The sequence below is a fragment of the Muntiacus reevesi genome, chromosome 9 (assembly GCF_963930625.1).
Source record: "Muntiacus reevesi chromosome 9, mMunRee1.1, whole genome shotgun sequence".
NCBI classification, from domain to species: Eukaryota; Metazoa; Chordata; class Mammalia; order Artiodactyla; family Cervidae; genus Muntiacus; species Muntiacus reevesi.
The window spans coordinates 47245714-47265187 of record NC_089257.1 but is presented as its reverse complement, the minus strand read 5'-3'; the positions used below and the strand labels follow the sequence as shown (position 1 = coordinate 47265187).

General features: G+C 44.5%; 1 protein-coding gene across 1 annotated transcript in view; it reads right to left on the bottom strand.

Moving 5' to 3' along the window:
• Positions 1–7408, bottom strand: part of OLFML1 (olfactomedin like 1) — a 30282-nt gene extending 22874 nt beyond the window's left edge. The window contains exons 1-2 of the mRNA XM_065944489.1: positions 6843–7408; positions 3809–4097 (exon numbers count right to left, since the gene is read on the bottom strand). Coding sequence (XP_065800561.1) covers positions 3809–4097; positions 6843–6971 — 418 coding nt within the window. The 5' untranslated portion in view covers positions 6972–7408. The remainder of the gene's footprint in view (positions 1–3808; positions 4098–6842) is intronic.
• Between the last annotated feature and the right edge of the window lie 12066 nt (positions 7409–19474).

Sequence of the window (19474 nt, the reverse complement as noted above, 5' to 3'; positions counted from 1 at the left end):
AGTAGGGTGGCTTCTCCACCAGGGCTTCCCTGGGGGCTCAGACAGTAAAGAATCTGCCAGCACTGCAGGAGACCCAGGTTCGATCCCTGGGTCAAGGAAATCCCCTGGTGAAGGGAATGGCTACCCTATATACATACGTACAAAAACTGCTACTGCACTGAGTTATGGGGGAAGTTATGGGTGACTTATGGGGGAAGAAAAGAGACATCAGCTCAGGCCACTTTGTGATGGGCCTTCCCCGTCTAAAATGCTGAGATTTGAGTGGATGTGTTGTTGCTGTTGATAATTGATGTCAAACAACAAAAACCGTCTACACCGAGGAGTGAGAGCATGTGTGTGTGTTGTGGGAAGATGTACGGGACAGCAGACGGCAGCAGGAGGCAAGACCAGAGGCAAGAGAAGGGGTGAGAAAGCCAGCGCAGGATACAAGTGTGTTCCTCTTGCTCCTTTGTCCCTGCTATGAGCACAGAGCCCACCTAAGAGTTGGGGGCAGAAAGTGCTTATTGAATCATAAACTGACAGATCATCAAAAGAAGGCTCCCAAGGCAATGGCCATGGAAACAGCAATCCCTAAAAAGTTGAAAGAGTTTTCACTCACCATGGAGCTGGGAAGGGAATATTTTAGGCATCCAGGGTGTGAGGGATGAGGCAGAGGACAAGGGTTGTAAAAACAGAAAGTCCAGACTCAGCACCTATGTTGAGCTCTAGCTGGAGTAGAAAGGGGCCACCTCAAGGCCTGAGGGGTTTAGAGTGTCTCAGGGATTCAACCCAGCACCACGGTTCAGGCTTGGGGTCCTCCCTGACCCTCAGCATGGAAGTACAGGCACATTCTAGCTCAGGCTACATTAATAGCCAATCCTCCCTCCCAGCCAGCTTTTTAGGGAGCCGTTCATTTTCCACTGGCTCATCCTTATTCTTTTGCCTAAGAGGGAGGTGATATATATATACACACATATGTATATATACACATGTATATACACATACATATAGGACAGAAATGGTAAGGACCTAACAGAAGCAGAAGATATTCAGAAGAGGTGGCAAGAATACACAGAAGAACTGTACAAAAAGATCTTCATGACCCAGATAATCATGGTGGTGTGATCACTCACCTAGAGCCAGCCATCCTGGAATGTGAAGTCAAGCAGGCCTTATGAACAAAGCTAGTGGAGGTGATGGAATTCCAGTTGAGCTATTTCAAATCCTGAAAGATGACACTGTGAAAGTGCTGCACTCAATATGCCAGCAAATTTGGAAAACTCAGCAGTGGCCAGAGGACTGGAAAAGGTCAGTTTTCATTACAATCCCAAAGAAAGACAATGCCAAAGAATGCTCAAACTACAGCACAATTGTACTAATCTCACATGCTAGTAAAGTAATGCTCAAAATTCTCCAAGCCAGGCTTCAACAGTACATGAACCGTGAACTTCCAGATGTTCAAGCTGGTTTTAGAAAAGGCAGAGGAACGAGACAGCAAATTGCCAACATCCACTGGATTACTGAAAAAGCAAAAAAAAACATTTGCTTCTGCATTATTGACTATGCCAAAGCCTTTGACTGCGTGGATCACAACAAACTGTGGAAAATTCTTAAAAAGATGGGAATACCAGACCACCTGACCGGCCTCTTGAGAAATCTGTATGCAGATCAGAAATCAACAATTAGAACTGGGTATGAAACAAAAGACTTCCAACAACAGGTTCCAAATTGGGAAAGGAGTACATCAAGGCTGTATATTGTCACCTTGCTTATTTAATTTCTATGCAGAATACATCATGAGAAACGCTAGGCTGGATGAAGCACAAGCTGGAATCAAGATTGCCAGGAGATATATCAATAACCTCAGATATGCAGATGACATCATCCTTATGGCAGAAATCGAAGAACTAAAGAGCCTCTTGATGAAAGTGAAAGAGGAGAGTGAAAAAAGTTGGCTTAAAGCTCGACATTCAGAAAACTAACATCATGGAATCTGGTCCCATCACTTCATGGCAAATAGATGGGGAAACAGTGACAGACTTTGTTTTTTGGGCTCCAAAATCACTGCAGATGGTGACGGCAACCATGAAATTAAAAGATGCTTACTCCTTGGAAGAAAATTTATGACCAACCTAGATAGCATATTAAAAAGCAGAGACATTACTTAGCCAACAAAGGTCCATCTAGTCAAGGCTATGGTTTTTCCAGTAGTCATGTATGGATGTGAGAGTTGGACTACAAAGAAAGCTGAGGGCTGAAGAATTGATGCTTTTGAGCTGTGGTGTTGGAGAAGACTCTTGAGAGTCCCTTGGACTGCAAGAAGATCCAACCAGTCCATCGTAAAGGAAATCAGTCCTGAATATTCATTGGAAGAACTGATGCTAAGTTGAAATTCCAATACTTTGGCCACCTGACGCGAAGAACTGACTCATTTGAAAAGACCCTGATGCTGGGAAACACTGAAGGTGGGAGGTGAAGGGGACGACAGAGGATGAGGTGGTTGGATGGCATCACCGACTCAATGGACATGAGTTTGAGTAAACTCCGGGAATTGGTGATGGACAGGGAGGCCTGGCGTGCTGCAGTCCATGGGGTCGCAAAGAGTTGGACATGACTGAGCGACTGAACTGAACTGAACATACAGCTGATTCTCTAATGTTGTACAGTAGAAACTAAAAACAACACTGTAAAACAATTGTACTCCAATAATAATTTTTTTAAAGAAGAAAAGAAAATCTTAAACACCCCTCAAAAATTGTTCAATGGTTCTCAATTGTTTCTTTAGTCAAGTTCAACCCTCTGAACTCAGTAAGCAAGGTCTTTTATTATCTGGGTGCTACAGGACTCTTCAGCCTTGATCCCCGGCACTTTCCCGCCCCACACAGCTTCCACTCAGACATCCCTGCAGGTCTACGTGTGGAAGTGCTGCTCGCTTTTGATCTGTTGCCACCCTCACTTGACGTGGCCTCTGCTCATCCTTCTCTAACTACTATGTTCAAAACTCAGATAAGAAGTCACCTCATTTTGGAAGACCTTTCTTATAAATGACTGAAGGGCCTTTTACAAGGATTACATGGAAAAGATACATGGAACACTTGGTCTAAAGATGGCATTCAGCTGCTTATATCTTATTTACCTGATGAAATTTTCTCATATTTGGGGCAGGCATAATTAGCACATAACATTTTCCTATTTTCAATGAAACCATCTCAGAATACAGCCCCTGAGGGCTTGTCTTCCTCATGCTTTTAATGAGATGGACTCATGCACAGGAAATTTTCCTTCTTAATTATGTTTTTGTTGCTTGATACTCGTTATTATCATTTGAGCTCCTAATCCTTATTCTTAATGGCCTGGAAGTGATTTTGATGGATTCCAAGATTGGAGACAAGTACCTTAAATATATTACCATCCCAACAGCACAAACAATAATAATTCACAGTAGTCCTTGGCCCTGAGGATTGGCTTTTGCTATTTCCAATTTTATATTGCTTCTTGGCACACTCTCCCTACTCCCAGGGCACGGAGAGAATCCACCAACCTGCCACTCTCCATGGAAGGATGGGACCACACACCTCTACCAAACCAAGCCCTTCCTGGGTTGACTTCTGGCACCATCGCCCTGATCTTCTATGGAAGTTTTAGGAACTCCCTGGAAAAGGGAAAGCCGCTTTCTGAGAGTACATTTTCCTTTGGATACCTGTTCCTTGATAAGATTTCTCTCCTAGCACATGCCCACAAGAGCACACATCCAGTTCTTACTTGGTCAGTCTCCCTACCTGTGTGAGGAAAGTCCCCCGAAGGGGTGGTAAAGATGTAGTTCTCTTACTTGCATTTAGGAGCGTCCGGATCCTCTCCTCTTCCTCGGCTTCTTGGACCAGCTTTTCTGCCAGCATCTTGTCCTCTGACTCCACACACAGGTCAGCTTCCCGCAGGTACTCCAGGTAGTCGACCTCCCGCTGGGCACGCTCCACCCTCAGCGCCAGGTTGTGCACTGCGCTCTTGTACTCACTTGTGTAGGTGTGACATCGTCCCAGCATAATGGATATGTTTTTCGAGAACTCTTGGAAATCTTGAATGTATGCTCTTGTTGCTTGAGTACATTTCTGCAGTCCTTGCTTCAGTCAGAAAATAAATTCTCAAATTACTTCCAGTTATTTAAATTGCCCAAGTAATGTCAATAGCTCTCATTCATAGAAATAGACTTTTAAAATACAAAAAGCTAAAAGGGGGTGAAATTTTAAAAATCACCCATAATTCCTTAACTCAAAGAACTATTGAAACTTTAGTGTACAAATCTTTAGGTTTTTCTATGCATTTAGTCATACACATATAAACATTTTAATGTGATTTTGCTACATGTGTGTTTTATAACATATTCTTAATTTGCTGATATATTGTGAACATGTTTCAATACCAATTAATATATATTTATAACATAATTTTAATAACAATTCCATTAAATTGATATCCCATTATCGATTCCATTAGACTCTTTCTAATGAACATTTGGGCTTCCCTGGTGGCTCAGATGGTAAAGAATCTGCCTGCAATGTGGGAGACTTGGGTTCGATCCTTGGGATGGGAAGATCCCCTAGAGAAAGAAATGGCAACCCAGGCTAGTATTCTCGCCTGGAGGATCCCATGGACAGAGGAGCCTGGTGAGCTATAGTCCAGTTGAAAAGAGTCAGACATGACTGGCGACTAACATACACATATACATAAAGGACATTTACATAGTTTTCAATGATCCACTACTCAAACAATGGAGACGAAAATCTTTGTCTTTACATACTTATACTTCTCTGGTTATTTTCTTGGGATACATTTCCAGATGTAAGCTCTACCCCTAGCACCTGCACAGCACCTGGCACATAGTCACACTTAATATGAACTTACTGAATAAAAGAATAAGTTAAGGGGTCTTCCCTGGTGGCCCAGTGGTTAGGAGTCTGCCTGCCATTGCAGGGACACAGGTTCAATCCTTGGTCCAAGAAGATTCCACATGCCACGGAGCAACTACGCCCGTATGCCACAACTACGGAGCCCGTGCACTAGAGCCCTGGAGCCACAAGTACTGAGCCCACATGCTGCAAGTACTGAGGTTTGCTCACCTTGAGCCTGTGTTCTACAAGAGAAGCCACCACAATGAGAAGCCCTCCCCGCTAGTTCCAGCTAGAGAGAAGCCGTGCAAAGCAACAAAGATCCAGAGCAGCCAAAATTAAATAATTTTTAAAAAATATTTTTTAAAAAGGAATAATGAATGAAGGATGAAAATGGGATGGGTTTCTGGATCAGTATGCATACTTAAAGATCATTTGGTGGTTTACCAAAATGCTCTCCACAAAAGCTGTAAAAATATATACTTCGAACAGCAGGATATAAGATTGTTCACTGAAGAATGAGAGAGAGAAGCTTGAGAGAGAGAAAGGTGTGGGGAGAGACGGTGTGTGAGAGGGAGGGAAGACAGACAGAGACAGAGAGAAACAGAGGGGATGAGAGGGAAAGAGAGAGAGGAGAAAGAAACTGTCTAAATCTATCCTCTTTTATTCTTACCCCACCCCCTCCCCACACAAACCCCTGGATGTGGGATCACATCACTTTGCACGTGTTCGCCTTGGCCAACAGTGGAGACACCTGGACTTAGCTTCCTACTAAGGTCACCACAGTCAGGGTGGGAAGACCTACGTAGATCATACCCTCTTCTTTTCAGTCCACCTTCACAGCTATGAAAGTATCCATCTGTTCTCAATAACCTTGTCTGCAGGCAGACTCAAGTCTTGTGGAAAGCTTGCAGGGATGAGACTGGCTTGAACCTCAAGGCAGGTCTGGGGTAAATGAAGAGGGACCACAGTTGAGCATAATTCTAGCATGTGTAAGAAAGTGAGACTGGGAAGGTCTCTGAGGAGAGAACCAGCGAGGCAGCAGCAAGAGGCCATCGGCCTGGGAACATTCCATCTGTGGCTCCCAGGCCTCGGTTCACCGAACCTCAGAAACCCATTGCAGCCTGCTCTGAGGAAGTGTTCTACACTGACTGTAACCAAATTGTTTGGACTTAAAGAGTTTTCAGGAAATATAGAAAATAAATACCAGAGATAAGCATGTCTTTCAGAGAAGGGAAATAATTTATCAAAATTTAACTTGTACAAAAGCAAGGCGGGACATATGAAATAGCTGATGTCAATGCCAGGGTGTGTCAAAGGTTAGGACAGAGGGTTACATTTGCCCCAGGGAGTCTGTCCCTGCTGCAAAAATGTTGGGTTTTGCAAATTTTAATGAAGTGGCAGCTATAACGCTAGGGAAAAACGCCCCGAAACTTCCTGTTTAACACTGCTGAAACCTGCTCATTTCTAAAACCAAATCCAGTTCAGCAAAAGAAGCACAAGATTCTCAGTAAGCCAGTATCATGACTATTTACAGTGACCTAAAGTCTCACCATTAAAAGACACAAAGAAAACTAAAATATGCTATCGTCCTGAAATAGTAAAACATGAAGAAAACATGACCAAAATGCTTAATTTTCCTAATTTAAAAACTGAGCAATTCAATAACATTTTAGACATTTACCACCATGCCAGGCAATGTTCTAAGTAGGAATTAATTTATTAAATCTTCTGAATATTAGTAAGAGATAAATTCTATTAATGGCCCCATTTTACAGATGAGAAAAACTGCCAGATCAGACAACAGAGGAAAGCCCTGCTCAAGAAACCACTAGACAATGGAAAACATTCAGTGTACCCTTAGCAATCTTATCATTCACTATCTGGAAAAACACATCCCAGTAGGTAGGAAAGTGTGGGTAAGATAAAGCGACTTCTGGGAGGCAGGTTTCCTGGGTCAGGGGCATGGATGCCACCTACCTCCAAGACTTGAAAGCGCTGATAGATATAGTGCACCATGGCCGGGTCCTGGGCGCATTGCGGTGGGGGCAGGAAGGCCATGAAGACCAGAGCCCTGAAAATACAAGCTCGCCTAAGAGCCAGCATCATCCTGCAAACCACCCAGGGTGGGAATCTCTTCTGCTGCTGCTTCTCGAAGAAGACTCAAGGGTCCAGGTGGTGGTCTGCTTTCTAGCCGCTGCTGAGAAAATCCTCCAAAAACAGCCGGACAGCAAAGTCTGCTAGTTACTCCCTCTGATGCGTGATCTCACTTTGCAAGCTAGTGATCAAGTCCAGCTGTTGGCAAGTCGGTCCCCGGAGGCCTTGCAGGCCAACTCGGGGTAGAGAGTTCCCTGGGTCCAGCATCTGCTACAATCACCTTTGACACATGGGGACCCTCCACAGATAGTGGCTGCCCCCTCTTCAGGCATGGGTGAGTGTGCATGGAGTGGGGAGGGGGGCAGGGAGGGTTTCTCCCCTCTCCCCCGCTCTTTCCTTTTTACTTTTGCTTTCCTCCTCCCTAGAGAACTCTGCAGTCCAATCACAGCCCTGACCCCATACACACCACCCCCAACTTCTCAGACCTGGACTCTCATTTTAGTTTCTGGCCAAAATTCCCGAGATCCTTTTCCCAGAAGTCCTGTTGGGAGACCCCACCCCGCCTCCAGACTCTCTTTGCATTCCTGAGGCTCTTAAAGGCACAGCAAGGAAAAAAAAAATGAAAGCTCTCTTAACACCTCTGTCTTTGAGCAGGCAGGGTACAGGCCCCATTGCCCCTTGGGGAAGATAGCTCCAATGGGCCACAGGCCTAGCCACCCAGGGAGATAGCTGAGGAATCTGAAATTCAAGCTCAGAAGAGTTTCATTAAGAACCAAACAATTACTGATTCAGGGGCACTTTCAGAGCCAAATCATCAGGAATGGAACTCCTTAGTGAGGAGGTCCTTGAGTTTTTTCACTCTCCAGTAGCAGAATTCCCTTCACGGGAAGCAACAGGCCAGCCATACAAAGGACTCAACTCACATCTTTAGTACAAAGTGGTAAAATAAAATCTTCCATTTTTTTTGCCTTTTCTGTTCAGGCCTACTTATTTTAACCTCTCCTACTGTGGTTGGGTCCAGGATACTCATGATTCTTTCTCAATCACTAACCAAAGTAGAGAAGGTTGGGGCATCTATGAGAAGTGAAAAGAACACTGACCAGGAGTCAGAAGACCTGGGTTTGTATTTGATCCCTGCAAAAGACACTAAAAGAATTTTCCAGGGTGGCCCCTGCATGTCCTTGTTCCCATTAGTTGTTCCTCTACCTCTCTTTCAAGTGACTTTAGCCCCTAACTGTCCCTCCTCACAAGATGATACCCACTTGGTATCATCGCAGACAATGGTTCCTCACCCTTAAAGACAATCACTATTTCTAAGAACTATCTTTGACGACATTTAGGCCCCTATGGTCTGCGGATATAAGTGTACTAAGTCATGTCATATAAAGGATGTGAGTACTGTGGGATTTTGGTGTCTTTGGGACGCAGGGCGGGGAATGGGCTGGTCCTAGAACAAATTCTCTGTGAACATCAAGGGGCACAGAAATTATCTGAAATAGGTGAAATTCTGCTGACCCTTCCTCTTAAATTTTCATTAAAAATACTGCCCCACTCAGCCTCCTTCCCCAAGTAAGAAGGCTCTTTTGGAAACCTCTCATGCCTGCCTTTTTAAAGGAGGGAGGGAGGTGGGAGGGGGGATAGGGATGGGGAATACATCCAAATCCATGGCTGATTCATGTCAATGTATGGCAAAAACCACTACAATATTGTAAAGTAATTAGCCTCCAACTAATAAAAATAAATGGAAAAAAAAAAAAAGAATAAAAGTTTGGAAACTCCCCCCCAAAAAAAATAAAATAAAGTAAGTATTTTCTTGATGAATGCCTCAACTCCTAACTGTGAGATAGTGAACTAAGATGGATAAGATCCAGAGGAAGTGAAACACAATTTTTAGGAGGCGGCATTTTCTTGGGGTACACTTTTCCTTGGTTTTCTATAGCATGCTTATATTATTTTTATAATGAAATATACATTCAATACTAGGGACTTTCCAGATGGCACACTGGTAAAGAATCTGCCTGAAATGCAGGAAATGCAAGAGATGCAGGTTTGATCCCTGGTTGAAAGGATCCCCCGGAGTAGGAAATGGCAGCTCACTCCAGTAATTTTGCCTGGGAAATTCTATGGACAGAGGAGCCTGATGGGCTACAGTCCATGGGGCCACAAAGAGTTAGGCAAGACTGAGCGCAGATGCACACACATACCTTCAATACTAATGGCATGTAGAGGATTATTGGAGACTCGGTGAGAACGAAGCAGGAGGCCTTATTGTACCATGTGTCTTTGGGCTGCTTCCAGGGCTGCCCTTGTCCACATGCCTCTGAAAGGGGCTCCAAAGAGCTTGGCCTCAGAGGCCCTCAGTTCAGTCCTGGCAGACACTCCCTCTCTGCCCCACACGCTCTCTCCTCATTCACCTGCTTCGTAGAGACACGCCTGGCCTCTGATCTCTAACTGCCACACCTGGTCTTGCTTGGTGACCTTTACTCTCGTGATTCCCAAGGCAGTAAAGTCTGCAGCTGGAACCCCTCCCTAACCCATAAGGATTGATGAGCCATGAGGCAGAACCAGAGTGGAAACCCTCATGTTCTTATGACCAGAAATCTCACAAAGGAAAATTAAACTCACCTCGGAGATAGTCACAGCTTTGACTGATATACAGTGGCTAACCGTGGCCTTTTTTATTCAGAGCAGACTTTAACTCAGTGGAAAGAAAAAGATGGCCTGGTGCCCTTAGCCTGCTGTTGGGATAAAATCATTCACTTGGCTCTTCTGCCTCCCTTACATTTAGTCTCTGGCCTTGACCAATGCTGTAAGCTCCTTGGGGAGGACAGTGACCAAGCACAGTGACTCGCTCCTCACCTTTGCAACTGAAGATCCCTTGGAGAAGGAAATGACAGCCCACTCCAGTATCCTTGCCTGGAAAATCCCTAGAACAGAGGAACCTGGTGGGCTGCAGTCCATGGGGTCGCGAAGAGTCGGGTAGGACTGAGCGACTAACACTTGTGTGTGTGACACTTGTGATCCTTCTGCTCTCCTGCCCTGGTATCCTGAGACAGGAAACGTAAGCCCTTGACAACTACGACCATGTCCCCAGTGTGGCTGGATCTGAGTCACTAGTCCTTGATCTGTAAGCCCAGCCCTGAGTTGTTCTTTTTCCTTAAGTGACAAGTCAGAACTGGACACATCAACGCCCAGCCTCACCAGCCCACTGAGGCTGACCTCCCTCGGTTCCCCAGTCCTCTTGGCATTCTTCACCATCTTCACCACTGCCAGCTTCATCACTGGTGGTCCTTTTGCTTGGCGCCTCCATATTAACTGCCCCTACTGATTTCTAGAGCCTTCTTGGCTCCCTGCACCCTCCACTTTACTGAGAGGTGTTGGCTGACTCTGGGAAAGTCTGTATGGAGGAGAACTTGTATTCTCGAGGAGGCAGAGGCCAACTCAACAGAATCCATCTGGGACACTAGAATTCATCATTTGGCTCTGAACATGAAGTCTCTCTTCTTTTTTCCCTTGGTTTTCCCCTTTATCTTTTATTCACCACTCCTGTTCCCCCACCCCCAATAACTCTTTGCCTTAACATCATTCTCCAACCTTCCAACCTTTTACAACTAACTGCATTGTTTCCTGCTTGAGTGATTGGAGTGGTCTCTAATTACTTGTGTCTCTTTAGATAAAACATTGGCTGCTTTTGTGCCAAAAGGAAAGTGCTTGAAAATGTGACCTCAGCCGACCCCTTGTGGGGAGGAAGAAATTTTCTCTATCCTTCTAGGTTCTTCTGGCTGGTTCTAAGAATTAAACTGACATGAGACAGATTAACAGGGGAAAATCAAACAAAAAATTTAAAAATATATGTACATATGTGTATATAGGAGAAAAACCCAGGAAAACAGAGTAACTCATCAAAATGACTAAAGTTCTTACCTTAAATACCATCCTCAGCTAAAGACAAAAGTGACTGGGTAGTGATTTGGGACTTCAAAGAGGAGGAAGGCAATTTACATAGAGATGAACAAGCAAGTGTTTGGTAAACACAGGTTTTCTGGGCTTTGTAGAGACACTGGGCCACAGAGAGGGATTTTAACAAATTTTCCTAGATTGCTTCTTATCTACACACCTAGTTCATACTTCCTTATCTATGGCCATAGCTCCCTTCCTGGAAGAGGTCCTCTGTCTACATGCTTTTAGGCAATTAGGGCAAGTCAAATGATCTTTCAATATCACAGTAATCCAAGTCTATGTCCCGACCAGTAATGTGAAGAAGCTGAAGTTGAATGGTTCTATGAAGACCTACAACACCTTCCAGAACTAACACCCAAAAAAGATGTCATTTTCATTATAGGGGACTGGAATGCAAAAGTAGGAAGTCAAGAAATACCTGGAGTAACAGGCAAATTTGGCCTTGGAGTACAGAATGAAGCAGGGCAAAGGCTAATAGTTTTGCCAAGAGAACACACTGGTCATAGCAAACACCCTCTTCCAACAGCACAAGAGAAGGCTCTACATGTGGACATCACCAGATGGTCAATACCAAAATCAGACTGATTATATTCTTTGCAGCCAAAGATGAAGAAGCTCTCTACGGTCAGCAAAAACAAGACCAGGAGCTGACTGTGGCTCGGATCATGAACTTCTTACTGCAAAATTCAGACTTAAATTGAGGAAAGTAGGAAAAACCACCAGACCATTCAGGTATGTGAGTGAGTGAATGGACTGTAGCCCACAAGGCTACCCTGTCCAAGGGATTCTCCAGGCAAGAGTACTGGAGTGGGTTGCCATTTCCTTCTCCATAAAAAAGCAGAGATATTACTTTACCAACAAAGGTCTGTCTAGTCAAAGCTATGGTTTTTCCATTAGTTACGTATGGATATGAGAGTTGGACTACAAAGAAAGCTGAGCACCGAAGAATTGATGCTTTTGAGCTGTGGTGTTGGAGAAGGCTCTTGAGAGTCCCTTGGACTGCAAGGAGATCCAACCAGTCCATCCTAAAGGAAATCAGTCCTGAATATTCATTGGAAGGACTGATGCTGAAGCTGAAACTCCAATGCTTTGGCCACCTGATGTGAAGAAATGACTCATTTGAAAAGACCCTGATGCTGGGAAAGATAGAGGGCGGGAGAAGAAGGGGACGACAGAGGATGAGGTGCTTGGATGGCATCACCAACTCAATGGACACGAGTCTGAGTAAACTCCGGGAATTGGTGATGGACAGGGAGGCCTGGTGTGCTGCAGTCCATGGGGTCACAAAGAGTCAGACATGACTGAATGACTGAACTGAGACTGAAATGGTCTTTCTGAGTCTTTTGGGACCTCAAAAACAAACAACTTAAGTGGAACTTCACTGTGGTCAATACTCCATGCTTCTACTGCCGGGGGCATGGGTTCTAACCCTAGTCAAGGAACTAAGTTTGGGCACTGCAGCTTGAAAATCAAAACAATCAGCCTAAATTAATCCTCACACCAAAAAGACACAATTTGGGGCAGAAAATTCTGTTCCTCTACATCCTCTTACTTCAGCTCTTATCATCTCCCACATTCAGCCTCTACAAGAGCCACATCTAATTTCCCTCACATTCTCTATGAAATTTAAGACTTTAAGTTTTCCTACTCTACTCACCCCCACCCCAGGCAGAATACCTCCTCATTTATCTGTTTCCAGGGGCATGTTTAAGTCTGAATCTTGGCAATTTGAGAGGAAGGTTCATTTGGTCATGGGTGCCCTGATGGGGAGGTGTGGGCTGGTTGCCCCAGGGATGGCAGGGAGGAAGGAGGAGGACAAGAAACATAGGCGTGTCATGGGCTGAACTGTGTCCCCCTGTGACATTCAGATGTTAAAGTCCTAGCTGATTAGTGCCTGAGAATGTTGCTGCACTTGGAGACAGAGCCTCTAAAAGGGTAATGAGGTTGAACGGAGGTCACTAGGGTGGACTCTAATCTAATCTCACAGTGTCCTAATAAAAATTGGAAATTTGAACCCAAATAGGACATCAAGAGAAATACCCTGTGAAGACACAGTAAGAAGCAGGCCACCTGCAAGCCAAGGAGAGACTCCTTGAAGGAGACCAAACCTCTTGACGCTTTGAACTTGAACCTCTGGTCCCAAAACTGTGAGACGTAATTTCCTATTTTTTAAGCTCCCCAGTTTGTGGTACTTTGTTATGGCAGCTCCAGCAAATTAATATGAGCATGCACTGAGTTGCAGAGGAAGCAATATGAGGACAGAATGGAGACAGATTGCAGTGGGGGTCTGCAGGACGCTCTCACTAAGTAAATTGATAAGGGAATTTCTTGGGTGACACACTCATGATTTCCAAGTCCAGGCCTAAGTCTTGAGCTCCAAACCCCATTTTCACTGCCAACTGGACATCTACACTTGTATAGAGAATAGACATCTCACACTTGGGCTGTGTCTATTTATCATTTCTACCCAAACATAAACTTCTTTCCATGTGCTCTCTCTCAGCAAATAGCATCATCTTCTACCTACTTATAAATATGGAAATATAAGTATTATTCTAGACTCTTTCTCACTATCTTTTGTCAGTTAATTAATTGGTTACTAAGACCTATTGATTTTACCACCTATATATTTGATATATATATATTTGCTCTTCTATTTTATCTTTATCTGCTACTTCCTTACTTAGGGCTTATTTCCTACTTTTTATTCACTTATTTAAAAATATTTTAGAGTTCCCAATATGTTCCAAGTATTGGATTACACACTAGGGATATGATGACATGGTAGATACATTCCTTGCCCTACAGAGGATGTAGTCAAGTAGGGAAGACAATCACATGGATGTGTAACTGTAATCCATTACAGTCATTTTAATTACGCAGTGATAGGAAGTAGTATTGAATGCCATGTCAGCACAGACCTGGCGCACCCTGAGCTCCAAGAATCAGGGAAGACTTCCCAAAAGAGGTGATCTCTTAGCTGAAACTTGAAGGATGAATAGGAATTAGCCCTATAAAGTGGATAGCAGGAAGGAGAGGTGTGCAAGGCTCTAGGCAGAAGCAACGGCAAATGCAAAGACACATGAGTGAGAACTTAGGGACTTGAGGAACTGACACAAGTTCCGTGTGACCTTTTAACGACTGAGTGATGAGGCTGGGAGAGTACTGTAGGTCAGGCTTCCCAGGAAACAAACTCTGAGAGCAATCTGCATGTGTCAGGGGGGAAGAAACTTCCCTCTAGGTTATTCCGATTGTCCTAAGAATTAAATTGACGTGTGACAGATTCAGTTCAGTTCAGTCGATCAGTTCTGTCCTACACTTTGCGACCCCATGGACTACAGCACGCCAGGCCTCCCTGTCCATCACCAACTCCCGGAGTTTACTCGAACTCATGTCCATTGAGTCAGTGATGCCATCCAACCACCTCATCCTCTGTCATCCCCTTCCCCTCCCACCCTCAATCTTTCCCAGCATCAGGGTCTTTTCAAATGAGTCATTTCTCAAATGTGACAAATTAACAGGAGAAAAATCAAACAAAAGTTTAATAACATGTATCCATGGGAGAGACCCAGGAAAACAGAGTAAATGTTTTCCAAAATGGCCAAAATTCTCACCTTACATATCATTTCAGCAAAAGGCAAAAGAGGATATTGGGGATAGTGGTCTTGAAACTGTTCACCTCAGACTGAGACTTGAACCCTATAGCTGAAACTCAGCCAAAATCCAGACTGGGACTCGAACTCATATGTTTTTTTAACTGAGATCACACACCTGATCCTAGGACTTAATGAAGTTCAGGTTCTTGATGTCCAATCACAGAAAGAATTCAGTGGGAGATGAAGTGATAGGTAAGGAGTGGATTTACTTAGAGAGAAACACACTCCACAGAGTGTGGACCATCTCAGAAGGCAAGTGGCCCTGAAATATGGGGTGGTTAGTTTTCATGGGTTGGATAATTTCATAGGCTAATGAGTAGAAGGATTATTCCAACTATATAGGGGAAAGAGTAGAGACTTACAGGAACTGGTCCACCACCCAAATTTTGACCTTTTATGGCTGGCCTCAGAACTGTCATAGCCCCTGTGGGTGTGTCATTTAACATAAGGTAATGTATTACAATGAGTGTATGAGGTTCAAAACCCACTGGAAGTCAAATCTGTCATTTTGGACCTAGCTGGTTCTAACCAGTTTTTGTCAAGTCCTATGGCTATGTGAGAGTTGGACCATAAAGAAGGTTGAACGCCTAAAAATTGATGCTTTTGTACCATGGTGTTGCAGAAGACTCTTGAGATTCCCTTGGACAGCAAGGAGATCAAACCAGTCAATCCTAAAGGAAATCAGTCCTGAATATTCATTGGAAGGACTGATGCTGAAGCTGAAACTCCAATGCTTTGGCCACCTGATGTGAAGAACTGACTCACTGGAAAAGACCCTGATGCTGGGAAAGGTTGAAGGCGGGAGGAGAAGGGGACGACAGAAGATGAGACGGTTGGATGGCATCACTGACTCAATGGACATGAGTTTGAGCAAGCTCTGGGAGTTGGGAGGGATTCCCTGATGGCTCAAAGGGTAAAGAATCTGCCTGCAATGTAGGATCACAGGAGACATGGGTTTGATTCCTGGGTCAGGAAGATCCCCTGGAGAAGGAAATGGCAACCCACTCTGGTATTCTGGCCTGGAAAATCCCATGGACAGAGGAGCCTAATGGGCTACAGTCCATGAGGTCACACAGAGTCAGACATGACTGAGCAACTAGCACAAATCTGGGAGTTGGTGATGGATAGGGATGCCTGGCATGCTGCAGTCTATAGGGTCGCACATAGTCAGACAGGACTGAGCAACTGAACAATTACATGGCTTTTAAAGGTTGTGCGCTGCCCCTCTCCCTCCTGTTTCAGTTTGGGAATTCAGAGGAGAGGAAGGCAATTCACACGGAGATGAAATAGCAAATGTTTGGTATACAAACGTTTGCTGAGACATGTAGAGACAGAGGGACACAGAGAGAAATTTTAACAAACAGACTTTGCTAGGTTCCTCCCTATTTATCACACCTAGTGCATACTTTATTTTCTATAGCGATGGCTCCCTGCCTGAAAGGAGAGAGGTCCTCTTTGAGGTAGTTAGGGGCAAGGTCAAAGGTTCTTCTTGAGTCTTGGGCCTTGACTGTTTTCAACTTGAAATAATCCAAATGCCAAAGAGCTTTTAGGGTGGCAAATTTTGCTCCCCTACAAATGCAAGACATTTCTGGGGCTGTATTCTCCGGAACAATACCTGTGGGAGGATGAATGGAGCATGAGTGGGCAGAGAGAGAAGTTAAACTGCAATGCAGTTGCAACACAGAACCTAACTGATCCCACAAGGAGTTCTCACCCTAGACGGGTCCTTCAGATGTGTCCTGAATGGAGGCCAGGGGCCAATGCCTTGGCAGCCCTACGCCGAGCACTCAATGGTGAGGGCTGTTCCTGGGAAGGGAGCACATACCACCTCAAGTGCGGCAGCTTCCTCTGGCTGAGGACAAGGCCTGGAGAAGGACTCAGCTGTGGGCTGTTATTGGCAACACTCACACAACTCAGAGAATGAGTGTCCTTATCCTGAAGGGTAGGTTTGGGCAACATGCCATAATACACACTTCAGTAGGATAAGCAGAGGCCAGGCTTTGCCACATTTGTAAGACATACACACCAGATATTTTAGATGCTATGGGAAGAAGAATGAGAGAACAATGAGAGTATCAAGGAAGTGGGTTACACACATAGATCTGTATTTCAGAGACCTCTCTGGAGGCTAGGTGAAAGCAACAAGACTGAATTCAAGGTGGGAGATGAGGAGGCTGTAGTGGCTCATGGAGAGATCATGAGGGCCAGAAGAAAAGTAGTGTCAGCGGAGTGAGACAAATGGATGCTGTGGTATTGTGATTGATGATAAGAAATACATATATTCGGTCTTCCATCACTATTCCTGGTTCAGAGATCTTAAAATCCTTGGAGGGTTTTTTGGTTTTTTTTTGATGAGAGCCATGAAAGTGTCTTTTGTTACGTATGAGGTAGCTTTGGAAATCACCTAAGGATTGGGGCTGGTTGTCGGTGGAGCCAATCTTGTGATTAAAGTGTTGAAACTTTCATTTCCATCCCCTTATCTGGGAGAAGGAAGAGGGGCTGGAAGTTGACGTTAGTCACCAATGGCACCACCAACTCAATGGACATAAGTCTGAGCAAGCTCTGGGAGACGGTGAAGGACAGGGAAGCCTGGAGTGCTGCAGTCCATGGGGTCACGAAGAGTCACACACACTGAGCCACTGAACAACAACCACCATTGGCCAATGATTTAATCAACGATGCCTCTGTAATGAGGCCTCCAGGAAATCCTAAAAGGAGAAAGAGTTCAGAGAGTTTCCCAGAGATTCAGGAGAGGCTGATCCCAGAGAGCATGAAGTGCCATGTCCTTTCCCCACACCTTGCACCCTGCATCGCTTCCATCTGACTGCTCCTGAGTTATATCCTTTTATAAAACACATGTAATCTGGTAAAATGTTTCTCTGAGTTCTGTGAGCTGCTCCAGAATATTAAGCAAACTCAAGAAGGTGATTGCGGGAACCACTGATTGATAGCCAGATGGTCAGAAGCACAGGTGATGTGAGAACCCAGACTTTTGACTGGCATCTGAAGTGGGGACAGTCCTGTGGGACTGAGGCCTGAACCTATGGGACTTGACCCTATCTCCGGGCAGATGGTATCAGAACTGAATTGTAGGATACCTGGCTGATATTGGAGAATTGGTGGTATGGGGGAGATAACATGCGTTGTAAAGAACATCAAAGAACTGCAGAAGTCTTTGCGAAATATTTGGAGGTAGAACAGAACTTGATTCCTGACCAAATGAGGGGTAAGGAGAGGGAGGAGTCAGGCTGATGGCTAGAGTCTGCATTGTTTTCAACAGCCTCCATTCAGACCCCTCTAGTCTAACAATCAGACAGCAGACAGGGTGATGGAGACAGTCTGCAAACCTCATTATGTAATTCTGCTGTTTTGAAGCCCTGGCTGTCTGCCTATTCCTCTCTAATAAATTCCTCAGGCTCAGAGAAGGCTTTGCAAGTAAGTTACCCATGAATGAAGATCTATAGCTGAAGTAGAAAGTAGGCCAAGGAGTGGGGGTGAGTGAGGTACCCTTCTGGTGAAGAGGTAGTGCAGATAGCTCTTTAAGAGTAGCTCTGGCCAGCAAGACACCTCTCAGGCTTGAGCATGCCTCTTTGGGATCTGACTTCTGCTACTCTGCTTACGTTTGCCATAGGTCTCCCACGCAGCCTTTAGAACCTTGTGCAGATATACAACCCTGCTTAGACTAACTCCTGAAAGAAAGAAAGGCACCTTTCCTCTTGAGCTGGGCTCATAACTGCCTCCAGAACTGGTCCCTTACTTAAACCATGCTCACTCCCAGCTGGCAGCCAGGACATACCACCTAGCAGGCTCTCTGAAAGACACTTGGAAATTCACACGGATGATGTACAAATGTCAGGTCCATTACAGACACCCACACCCACTTCATGGGTTTTAGCACTGACTTAAAATCTTATTTTATTTTGAAGGGCTCAGGGCCTTCCACTCCCCCAGAAAGTTGGACAGATGTGAGCCCATTTCACTGTGGTTCAGCACAGCCCACAAGCCTTCGAAGACTTCATTCTAGGATGTGTCAGTTTTACAAGCCATGCAGTGCTAAGGACACAAAGTCTCCTTTCTCTATCCTTGCTGCAGAATGAGATATTCTTCATAAACTAATTTTCAGAAAGCACAAATTTTCTCTTTCCTTGGAAAATGTAAAAATATTTTGAACCTTAAATATTTCCATGGAAATCTTCCCAACTATCTTTCAAATATTTACAGCCATTCGTTATTTTCTTTAAAAGCCAATTATTATTTTAATGACATAAGATGACATGAAAATTAGCTATATACTGTGTACAGGGATCTCTCAGAGATTAAGGTATTCCTAGGCATTTGCTTTGATACTTACTGGGTAAGGACAACTGGAATTTTTAGTTCTAGGATCTGCTTTTATATTTTCTCTGACTTTTTCCCTTTCCTTCTCTGACTCACCCAATCCTTTTAGAAAAAACTGGCTCCTTATCACGCTGGTACCCTCAAATACTTTGGCCACCTGATGTAAAGAGTCAATTCATTGGAAAAGACTCTGATGCTGGGAAAGATTGAAGGCAAAAGGAGAAGAGGATGGCAGAGGATAAGATAGTTAGATAGCATCACCAACTCAATGAACATGAATCTGAGCAAACTCCTGGAGATAGTGGAGAACAGAGGAGCCTGGCAGTCCATGGGGTATCAAAGAGACAGACACAGCTTAGCGACTGAACACAACCTTCAAGGCATGTGAAATAGTCTGGGATTATTTAAACTCAGGCTTCAGAAAATATTTGAGGTTACTTCCTAATTGTACTACTCAGCTGCTCTGCATTTCCCTGTCTCCTGGGCTCATGATCTGTTTCAATAACTCCTTCTGGCTCTGCCTTGTAATAGAATCTAGAACTGGATTGGGGCTCATTATTC